Source organism: Cucumis melo, chromosome 5 (assembly GCF_025177605.1).
Source record: "Cucumis melo cultivar AY chromosome 5, USDA_Cmelo_AY_1.0, whole genome shotgun sequence".
Classification (NCBI taxonomy): Eukaryota; Viridiplantae; Streptophyta; class Magnoliopsida; order Cucurbitales; family Cucurbitaceae; genus Cucumis; species Cucumis melo.
In genome coordinates, this window is record NC_066861.1 from 18,462,588 (window position 1) to 18,474,235 (window position 11,648).

The 11,648-nt window shown below is 37.3% G+C and overlaps 1 protein-coding gene across 1 annotated transcript; it reads right to left on the reverse strand.

The window, feature by feature from the left end:
• Positions 1 to 1,750: 1,750 nt before the first annotated feature.
• LOC103485870 (uncharacterized) lies at positions 1,751 to 11,058 on the reverse strand. Its single transcript, XM_008443596.3, has 19 exons — positions 10,601 to 11,058; positions 10,174 to 10,451; positions 9,169 to 9,288; positions 8,919 to 9,041; positions 8,756 to 8,818; positions 8,511 to 8,618; positions 7,986 to 8,063; positions 7,736 to 7,828; positions 7,523 to 7,609; positions 7,240 to 7,341; positions 7,017 to 7,136; positions 6,873 to 6,935; positions 6,249 to 6,385; positions 3,095 to 3,176; positions 2,931 to 2,989; positions 2,786 to 2,831; positions 2,586 to 2,677; positions 2,428 to 2,497; positions 1,751 to 2,286 (listed from the first exon to the last, which is right to left on the reverse strand). Exons 2-19 carry the CDS (start codon positions 10,399 to 10,401, stop codon positions 2,215 to 2,217), a joined length of 1,743 nt encoding a protein of 580 aa, XP_008441818.1. The 5' UTR covers positions 10,402 to 10,451; positions 10,601 to 11,058; the 3' UTR covers positions 1,751 to 2,214.
• Positions 11,059 to 11,648: the final 590 nt, after the last annotated feature.

Consider the following 11,648-nt stretch of genomic DNA (forward strand, 5'->3'; position numbering starts at 1 on the left):
AATTCCTCTCGGGCCAATGAGAGGGCGGGATCCCTCGTTCAAGAATTGGATTCAGTCCTTAAGGGAACAACCTATCTATTAACCCTAAAACGGGTATGAGTGAATTCCATCTTGCACCCTATGTCCTTAGCCATCCACCCGATCTTACCTCTAAAATGGAGGCTTGTTGGGCCAACGCCATTGAGCTGCCCTCACCCTTGCAGATCTAAGGATAATACCGTTTGAACAGAAGTTTATAGTTAGCTCAGGATTAAGATTAAGTTACCTAGGTCATCATAATCGAAATAGTCAGTTTATATAGTAAACGGTGTTATAACTTAAAAGTGACTATTTCTTGGTTTCAGTCTTATGTAAACTCTTTACATAGGATGTCCCCACTTCCATGTCTTTACATGAACGATTTAGGTTCACTACCTTTGTACTAACTACAAAGCGGGCCGCATCCATAACATTTCCAGAATAAGGTGTCCAAACCTTATTCATACACTATAGATCGTTTAGGCTATAAACTCGAACTTGATCCATGTTTATGTCTCTACATAAAGATCAAGTGTAATATATATTTACCTATTTTCAAAGTTCCCTTAACTATGAGGGGAGAAATATACATTTATCATAGAAAGAGAAAATGCATTTAATCTAATATTTTCTAATTTTTAATTGGAGAGTGAAAATGCATTTAATCTAATATTTTCTAATTTTTAATTGGAGAGTGAAAATACATTTAATTTTTTTTTTTTTTTTTGTCTTTTCAAAAATATAACAAATCGGCAAAATATTAACACTATATAGAACAATTTCGAAAACGGAAAAAGTCCACATGTCCACAATAGAAAACACAAAAAATGTCTCATCAACCATGCTGTCAACAACGCTCGTAATATGTTTGGTACACAATCGTTTAGATTTGGCTATGCAAATTAAACGATTTATTTTTTCAATTCTATCGTTTAATTTGGTTACACGACCATTTAATTTGGTTACATGATCGTTTAGATTTGGGTAGTCAAATCTAAACAATTTTATTTTCAAAATTTGGTACATGATTGTTTAAATTTGGCTGAACGAATTTTTTCAAGATTCTTTTGATACACGTTCGTTTAGATTTGACTAATTGATTTTTTTTAATTCTTTTGGTACACGATTGTTTATATTTATCTACATGATCATTTATTTTTTTTACACGATAACTTATATTTGTTTACACGATCGTTTATTTTTTTTACAGAAACGTTTTTTTTACACGATCGTTTACTTTTTTTACACAATCGTTTATATTTTGCTACTTCAATCTAAACGACTTTTTTTAAGATTCTTTTTGCACGATCTTTTATATTTTACTATTATTTATATACGATCGTTTAAACAACGTAAAAAAAAAAGAGGAAAAGAAGAAAGACGATGGGAAAAAATCACAGAGGAAAAAAAAAAGAAGAGGAAAAGAAGAAAGATTAAAAGACGTAAAGAAAAGAAAAAGAAGAAAGACGATGGAAAGAAATCGTAGCAGAAAAAAAAAAAGAAGAAAAAGAAAAATATGAAAAGAAATCACAGGGTAAAAAAAAAGAAGAAGAAGAATGACGATAAAAAGACATAAATACAACTGCTACCAAACACATTTCTAAAAACATAAATACAACTCAATTTTTACTTAATCTTTTGTTTTCCAATTTGACTCCCTTGTAAACCAACTTATATTTGAATGGCATTTCAAAAGAATTCAAGAAACTATATATGCAAGTGTAGCCATAAGTCAGCACCAACACCATTTTATGCTTTTTCATGTAGTTGATTGGTGTTTAAAGTACAACAGGCAGAGTGGCCATGACAAAACAGCATAAACTCATTGTGGAAGACCCATCTCTTCTTCCACCGCACCTACTGTTCAAATAAGTCGGTCACACCACAGCAGCCAATTCTAAGCTCGGGAATTGAAAAGAGTGAATACAGTACCTACTAAATATGGCAAACTACATCACGTAGTAAAGTCGTAGGCAAACTAACTACAATGTAGATTATCCTACAAAGAGGATCTGGTTTTAGAAAGAACTACACAATCCTGAAGTTTATATAGGATTGCACATACTTTGATACTACACAAGATTAGAACATCTCCACCAAAAGCAAAAGCAGCTTCTTCAAGTAAAATCACGATGGGCATGGCAGTCAGAATTCGATAGAGAAGAGTGGTTTTTGATTATCATAACAAAAGATTGTCTAGAACTTGAAATCCTTCTTCTTAGACTTCCCTTCCTTCTCTTGCATCTTACGTTTTCTTTTCTTCTCATTCTGCAAGAAGGTTTTCCAGATCAAAATATGTTCGACAAAAGAATTTCTAATTTACCACAAAAAAACAAAGAATAAAGAACTGATAGGTTAATTCGTTAGCTTAAAAAAGAAAAAGGAAAAAGGAAAAAGGAAAAATTGAACCTCGGCAACCATGTCGCTGAAGTCCTCCCTCTGACTCCGTAACTTCTCCTCTTCCCTAGCTTCCTCATACCTGTTAAAAAAGAACATAGAGAATTAGGAGCTGGCACCTGCAGCATGACATGAATGCTAAAACTATACATCTAGGTGAAATTACATACTTCGCAGGTAGAACGTTTTCCATAGCTTCCAATTCTTCAGGTCGTAAAGTAACATCCACCTTATCAGACTTTTGACCTCTAAGCAAATCAACCTACAAGATAAATAACCACAAAAAGATGGATTAACTTATCATCGAATAATCAGTGACACCCTTTCCATGTCCAACATGCAAAATCAAAAAGTTCCAAAAGTTCCTTACCCTTTTAGCTCCTGTCTTATCTTGAGTACCACCACTAATAACATAGCTGAAGAGTGGAAAACATATCAAAGTGTCAATTTAAGCACAAAAAGAAAGAAAAGTTAGATGGCTACCATAAAAAGATAAAAGCAAATAAATTTCATACGTATGAGTAGTTCCAAGCAAAGTCCCAGGAGCAACTCTTTCTTCCTTTTCTTCAAGGACCTTCAAAAACCAAACAGATATAAGAGTAAATTATATTTCAGTTTGAAAAAGAAAAATAGAAAGAAGGCAAGTGGATAAAGTAACATTCACAGGATGTTTGCTTACTTGGTAAAGGGGCCTGTCTGGTTCCTTCCTCTGTTGTTTCCGAAGGTCAATAACATCGGGTGTCTCCACACCAGTGGGAGTGCTGCGTGAAACAGAAATTTCAGTTACTGAACAGCTTTAAATAATAAGCACAAAGGTTAAGAATTTGGATAGGCAATAATCAATCTGGAGAATAGAATGAACAGAGAAGCATAAAGAAACTCCGAAGTTCGTGTTTTAATATCCAAAACATCTGGGATGCAGTCATGAAGGCATGCAAACGAAAATGCATATTAGACAAGGCTAAGTAAGCATTCCATCTATTAGTTATTCATTTTAAACATGCAGTTGGATTGGACTTGGACATGACTGGGACAGAAAATAACAGTTTTGGGTAGTATACTGATTTTAATTATGTAATTCAGTCTATTCTAGCTAAAGATAAGGCTTTTACGGAAAAAGAAAGAACCTCAAACCGTGCTACCAACTCTTTTGGCAGGATTACCCCAGTAAATAAACCCATTCAAATATATTCAAAGTATTCATATTAACTTTAAGTGTCTTAATCAAACTATGTCGATGATGTTGAAATAGGCTAATAGCATGACGTATCCTTAACTTTTCTTCGTTCTGTTATGTTTCGAAGTTTTAACATTCTTTTATTTATCTTTAATTTTTTTTCAGATAAGAACGTTCAAGATGGTTAAACCAAGAAAAAGATTTCAAAACTAGAGCTTGACATAAGTTGGCAACAATTTTCTCTCTTTGAATAAACAACCGAGAATAAATGAAAGAATACACACACAAAAATAATAATAATATTGTAAAAAGAGCCCCCAGGAAAGCCGAACAGCAACTTGTTAGGATACTTCCCAAGAAGAACAAGATCTGAATATAATGAAATATAACCAGAAAGAAACCCAAGTATAAGCCACTTGGAACTTCCCTCTTGAGTACTCTCACCCAAGCCCTTCATCCCTCCACAAAATAATTTTACTCTCACTTACCCTTCCTCTATTTATAACAAGTAGTAACCCCAGTAACCACCCTTACACAATAACTACTAGTAGCTTCCTATCTAATTACCCTTATATGTAACGCCCCAAGATTTGGAATTTAATTTATTATCTTAAGTGTAGTCATTTTAATTTTGGATGTTTTGAATTAAGTGATTTATGAACATTTGATTTTATTAGACATCAAGAAAATATCTAATGGTGATATTTATTTGGTTAAAGATAATGGTGATGTTTTATTTGGAAAGGAAAATAATAATAAAGGGATTGTTGTGATTGGTTGATTTTGAAATTTAAAAGGAGATTTGGTGGGATTTAGTGAAGAGAGAGAAAATTGGTTTTGGTTAGGTTAAAATAAGGAAAAGGAAAGGGAAAAATAATTTTGGCCAATTAATGGTGTTTAAAAGTCCATTGGGACCCGTGCACCATAAAACTCATCTTCTTCTTTGGAAAAAAAAACGGGAAAAAGCAAACCTAACCCTAGTAGAAGAACCCTAGCCGCCGCCGCCGCCACCGCCACTCCACCGCCGTCGTCGGTCGCCGCAAACCCGCAACAAGCCGCGTCAGCCACTCTCTCCGAAAAAGTCTTCCCCGCACCATCGAGGTTTCCGTCAGCCGCAGGCCTTTCCGTCACCGCCGCCCGTTTTTCTCTTCCTCCGTCCGATCTCCTCCGCCTGGCAGTTGTCGTCGGCCGTCTGCTCTCCGTCACAGTCCGCCGCTCGTCGTTGCAGGTCAAGCGGTTGGTAGCGCCGGTCGCCGTCGAAGCCAACCGCGTCAGGTCGTCGCCCCTATCCAAACCCGGAGACCCGAGCCACGTTGCCCCAGCTGTTGTTCCGCGCCTCCTGCGTGAAGCCGAGCCGCCAACTGCCAGCCGCGACGAGGAAGCCAAGCCCCCCCAGTCGAGCGCCGCGCGCGAGTCGTGCGCGATCCCCCGAGCCGTGCGCGTCTGCCTGAGCCGAATTCTCTACTCCCAGCCGAGCCGCCAACCATTTTTGAGCTGCCAAGCCTATTTTTGGCTCTTTTCTCACCTATTTTTGGTAAGTTGATTGGTTTATTTGGCATACCCAGCAAAGACTCAATTTTTTAACTTAAATAATTTAATTTGGATTAAATTAAATTATTTTCCTTAAGGAACATCTTGGACCAAGTGATTTTGCAGCGTGGGATTTCTTTGTTAAGGGCACAAGCGTTGCGACCTCGACCTAGGGTAAGTTATTTCAACTGAATTTTTGGGTCTTTGGTCGTTTGGTGATTTAGTTATGAAAGTTGGCGTTTTCTAAACATTTAGGACCTCGTTGCTTGGAAAGCGTGACTTTTCGGTTAGAACTCATTGAGCTAATCTTCAGGTAAGAGATTCTCCTACTAGACCTTCGAATTACATTAAAGAGACCACATGTTTGAATTTATGGTTACGTATGAATGGTAGCTAAGTACCTAACTCAAGGTTGTTGAGAGAGAGAGACTGATATTGAAATTGTGTCTGCTGATTGACTTTATGGTTAGCGTGAATAGTATGTCGATGCTACCGCCTTCATTCTAACGACATAGTTTTGTAGTTGAGGATGACGTGATATGATATGCTAGGGTTGGTACGTTATGGTTTGATATGTTATAGCATGATTTGACGTAATTATGACATGTATGATAAGTTATGATGTGATTGATGAGATGTAGTGTACATGCTATGAGCAGGGTGTATGTTAGCTTCTTATTAGAGTCGTACCCACATGAGTGTCCTTCGGGATCACCACTATTATGACACAGACATGATGGAGAGACCCGACGGGGTCGCTCACACTTATGACTGCGTAGTCTGACGGGATTACCAATCTGACATTGACATTGACATAGACATGACGTGAGTGATCTGACGAGACCACTCATAGCCCGATCGTCTTAGGTGTTCCCTAGGAAATCACCAAAGACCAGCTTGTTCCTACGGGGCACAGATTGCACGTGTTCGGGGACGCACCATTTCAGGGGTACCAGTTGGATCGTTACATTATATCCCTTAACTAACATCATACCAAATATCTAGTACCTAACAAAACTATGCCAAAAGGGGATCAATTTAAACAAAATGAGAACTATGGGATAATTACCAAAGTCTTTATAAACAGAAACCCAAGGAATAAAACGGCAATGAATTGATACCATACCTTGATTGACTATCCACAGATTCAATGCCATCTTCCATTTCTTCTTCTTCAAGTTCCTCCTCATCTTCTTCCTCCACCTCTTCCTCTTCCTCCTCCTCCAAATCACCCCAATGCTTGGTCTTATCAACAGGTTCCTCCTAAATGAGGCATCAGACAATCAAATAAAGACATATACACAGACCTCACAAAAGGGTGGACAAGAGAATGGCAATATTATCAAATGCTTCTTCCTAAACGAAGCTTAGTATAAAGGAATGTCTTAAAATCTGAGTGCTCCACAGAAAGAAATTGGCATAAACTAAAAGATAAACCATGTTGGAGTCAAAAAGGGAATCAGCAATGAAGTATCAGACATAAGAGATTAAGAGCAAATATTGAATTTGATAAATTCACATCTCCAAATTGCTGTTCACCATTAATATCTGAAATTTTACCCCATCTCTATAGATCTAGCTTGAACACATTTTATATCGTTCCAATTTTATTTTATGTCCTCGAAGGGACAGTTTAGCAAGTCTTATAAGAACCTAAATTTTGGATATTTAGTTCTGCTTTTCATGAATCCTATCCATCCTTCACTAAATTTCAATAAAAAAACCTTTTGATACAAAATAAATAAGATACCTCGTAGTTAGCTTGCTCCTGTTGCTGAACACCGAACACATCTCCATACAATGGACGGCCGTACTATCCATGAAAACAGAAAGAAGAATGATAAGATTTAGCAGATTAAAATGAAGAAAAAAATATGACAAGTCAAATACTCACTTCATCCACAGGAGGCTTGCCCCAGCCACCAGGATGGTAACCAAAGCTAGCTCCAGGTGGAATGGGAGCATTGAGTCCTGGAATCTTGAGATCTGGATAGGATGGTGGAGGACCATATCTCTATGGGAAAAAAACACAAAGATAAGTGAAAGATCACAAATACAAACAGCTTCAAGAAAACACGATCAGATTTCAGTTTGACATATAAGTTTAGTCATCCAACCTGCATGTTGATGAGCCATGGAGGAGGAGCGCCTTCTGGCATACCAAGCGCTTCTTTCAGTTCTTGTGACAGCATGCCTGGTTTCATCTCCCTCAACTTAACCTGTATGCCAATGAACAAACAAGTAAGGAAGCTAAATTCCCACAGATTAACTACTCAATACCTGTACACAAGCAGCAGCAACAATGTTAAAATAGTTACTTCTATACCAGCTCCTTATTTATGAACTTGAAATGCACATTGACCAAAGAACACTGGATAAATAATAGCAATAGCCTAATACCTCGAATTCTTTCCCTTCGTAGTACAGATCTCCAAGAGTTGTCAGCTTTGGCTTCGTTTGGTACTTGAAAAATGCATCATGAAGAACCTAATGCATAATAACCAATTTAATTAGTAAGAATGTACACATTCTTGACAACAAGGACATCTAGAAGCAGACATAAAACTAGATATTATCAATCAAATACATATCCAATCTAAAGGTAGTAAATACCTGATAATCAATATCCATCTTTCCCATCTTTGGCTGCATTCGTTCTCTTTGCTTTTGCTTCAATTTTTTACTATCCTCTTTTTCTATGTATGCCTGCATAACAAATATAATAAAGAATTGGATATTACTTTTTCTGGATAAGAATTGACAATTCCAGGCATCACATTGAGCCTAGCATGTGCATTGAAATACATTTAGACAGAACATGGTTTCACGAGCGTAATATGAACTAAAGTTGTTTAAGAGCTACCTGTCGAATTTTCTCAATTCCTGTTGCTGCAATAAAATCTGGAAGTTGGAATGGTTGCTTCTCGATACCACGCTTCCCCTGCAAATAAATCCAACCATATCTAAGTTCCAATCAAACTAAGATATTAATTCATCAACAGAATCATAAAATGGCAGTGTCATTATTAACAGAAAGGCAGCTAAGATTTTAAAACAGAATGATTATCATATTGATGTAGTATACAACAAAAAATATCATGCAGTACAAATTTGCCCATGCGACATAAAATTGTTCACATCCCAGCCCACACCACAAAATATACTAAAATAGAAATAATCCATGGGTGCTCTTAGCAAACACCTACAAGTTCCAGCTCCAACAGTGTCACAGCCACACCCCTGCAAGAATCAGATATGTACATATAAGAGAAACCTTATCAACATGATCTTCCCTCAGTCAACTCTCTCATTTCCTCATGTTGAATATACCCATCAATTGTGCATAGATGTATGCAGACGTAGACTTAATACCAGCAGAATTACTGACCTGTAAAAATTTCCTTTTCTGACACCAATGCCTTGGCACAGGAACTGTATTTCGATAAGATTTTAGATAAACAAGTAACTTGGGATCAGCAGCAGTTGCATCCCAGATCTGAAAAGTACATAGATAAGCACACAAGAATATCATAAACAGAAAATGCAACCTGGCACTCCCTGGTGTCAGGTTTTTATGATGATTTTGTAAGGTAAAAGATACATGCAATACAGTACAAAGTGCTCTATATCTACCTCAACAACATCTGGTCTCGAACAAATCTGCTTCAACTCCGCAATTTTCATACGTCGTTGCAGCTGAAAGTAGCAAGAACCATTACTTTCAGATCATTACGACAAGAAATAACCAAGGCCATCCTTCATGCATAAATGGTACGATAATAGCAAGGCTCTATACCTTCTTTTTCTTGTTTGACAACCCTTTTTCCTTTTGTTGGTTATCAAGTTCTTCATCATCAGAATCTGAGTCTGACTTCTTAGACGTTGCATTTTGGGCAGACTCATCTTTATTTTCATTCTCCTACGTATAAATAAAAAGCAGAGATTTCAGAGGATTGCATCATGACTGAAGAAACTGAACTGATGTTGCATCATGACTGAAGGAACTGAACTGATAAGCAAAATTACATGAGTAGGTTTAAACTTACCTCAGCACCAGCAACCTCACTAAAAGTGAATTTCTCAAAAACTTTTCTAAAATCTTCATCCAAGCTATCATCTAGTTCAGCCTTCTCAGGTACATATTCAATTTCTACTTTCTCAACAACCTATAAATTCAAAAACAAATAAATGCAATTTGAATGGCTCATTAACATCAAGAAATTTATTTAACCATATGGCACACACAGTGAAAAAGAAGAGGAAAATGACTCATGCAAGTTCTTGCTGTCCAACAATCAAGATTCTAAGTTCTTTGTTGTTTAAATAAGAAACAATAGGCACATGTACATTCCTCAAAAGAAGGAATACGAACAACGTAGGAGTCAAGGTAGAGAAAACCCTGCACAAGGCTAAAGGAATATCACAATGGGAAACATTAATAATCATTAGCTAGCTAAAGTTACAAAACCCTAAGTCCTACTAACCTTATTAACCAAATTCCAGGAAGAAATATCAGAGATAAATTAGCAGCACCGTGCCCTTCAACAAAGAGACTAAACTTCAGCTCAATGGAAGGGTTAAAATAAGAAAAGACTCTAATGACTCATAGCCGTATCATGACACCTATGGTCTATATACCAAGAAAGATACTGGAATTACTAAAGATTGGTTTCTCAATGTATTATTCTCTACGAACTTGCGAAAGATAATGGAAACTTAAACAAATGAGCTAGCTTTACCTGGTACGGGTAGGGCTCGGTGCTACGTACTCACTTTCTAAACTCACATACTCACTTTCTAAACTCACATACAGCATCATCTATATCTCAACTTTAATCGGCTTTTTATGGTAAAAAGAATGATAGATGTCCTAGTCTCGTAGATGGATCTCTCCTTCCTACAACAACCGAAATTCTACCTATCTAGTTCAACCTTCATTCCAAAAACCAGTATTTCCCAAGAAAACTCGAAACACTTGGAGAACATAACCCTAAAACCACAAGCCGACAAACATTTCCTTAGCATAAAATAAAGAACTTAAGAAAACAAACCTGCAGTGGATCATCGTTCTCCTTCGTGTCGTCGCCGGAAGCGTCACTATCGTCTCCACCAGCAGCCTCCTTCACCTTAGAGGCCTTCTGGTTTTTCTTCTGCTTTCGTCGACGACGACGTCGTTCACTTTCTCGTGACTTCTTGACGGCGCCAGATTTAGGGTTAGAATTGAGGTCCAAGTCACCATTCGAGACAACTCCATTTGGCTGAGAAACCTCCACAGTCATGCTCGGATTCAGTCTTCACAAAAATCGACCAAGAAACAAACCGCGTGCAGCTGTGAGAATGGGGAGAAGAACGAAACATAACAATCAAAATGGAAATGTACGGAAATCAGCAGATGATGAACAGAAAAACAAACAAAACCGAGTAAGATGCAGAAAAATAACAGAAAAAAAAAACCATAGGGTAAAGAAGAATACGAACCTGTTTCCTGCAAGGCCACGGCGGTGGAGGATAACAAGGGTAGGACGATAAGCAGGTTATTCGTCGATTCTCCGGCGAGGGCAGAAAACGAGAGACAAGGCGGAGTTAGCAGCACAAAATCATAGAAATATATTGGGAAAGAATTTGTGGAAAGGGCAGCTTGCGACGTGAGGTTGCAGAAGAGAGTGAATGAAAAAGAAAATCGATGAAAAGATGCGCCCACGACCGTAAATAGCAATGGTGGAGGTTGAGGGAAAAAGAAATTAATTAATGAAAGTTAGGAGTGAGGTTGAAGTGGCGGTGTGTGGCGCTACAAGGAACGATGGAGAAGAAAAAAACCTGGGTGGAGGTCGATAGGAGAGAGGAGAAACTGAGAAAAAGAGAAAGGGGTGAAGAACGAAGAATCCCAAGGCCCTAAGGATTATTTCGGTAAATTGTCCAAAATAACCGTTTTCACCCTTCTAAAATAGCACACATTCATTCTCAAGTGGTGGATGTGTTTTCTCCATCCTCCTTGGCCAAGTTTGAGACTAAGCTTTTCAATTAAATGTTTTAAATTCAAAAGAAACTAGGGGTTAAATCCAACCTCAATAACCCGAGTCAAACTACCCAATTTATATTATATGAGTTGAGTTAGATAGTAGATTGGAGTTAAAAAAATTTGTTCAATCCAACCTAACTAGAATTAATAAATATATATTAGTAATTATCATTTTGTTTTCATTAAGTATTAAAAGAGTATTTTGTTAAACGACTTTGTAGGAAGTTAAACGACCGCATGAAAAGTTAGATAATCGTGTAAAAAGTAAATGATTGTTTGAAGGTCGGAAGCTAAATAGTCCCGTAAAAGGGTAAACAATCGTATAGACAGCTAAATGATCGCATAAGAAGGTCAGTGATCGTATAGAAAGCTAAACGATTGTGTTAGAGGTTGAACAATCGTATAGAAAGTTGTGATCTTGTAAGAGGTTGAAAGCTAAACGATCTTGTAAGAGGCTAAACGATGGTGTAGAAAGCTAAACAATCGTATCAGAAATTGAACGATCGT

Coding starts and splice junctions, on each gene's coding strand:
- LOC103485870 (XM_008443596.3), bottom strand. CDS start 10,401: ATGACTGTGGAGGTTTCTCAGCCAAATGGAGTTGTCTCGAATGGTGAC. Junction 3,177..6,248: donor TCTGTGGATAGTCAATCAAG/GTATGGTATCAA, acceptor TGTTTCACGCAG/CACTCCCACTGGTGTGGAGA. Junction 2,990..3,094: donor CAGACAGGCCCCTTTACCAA/GTAAGCAAACAT, acceptor TGGTTTTTGAAG/GTCCTTGAAGAAAAGGAAGA.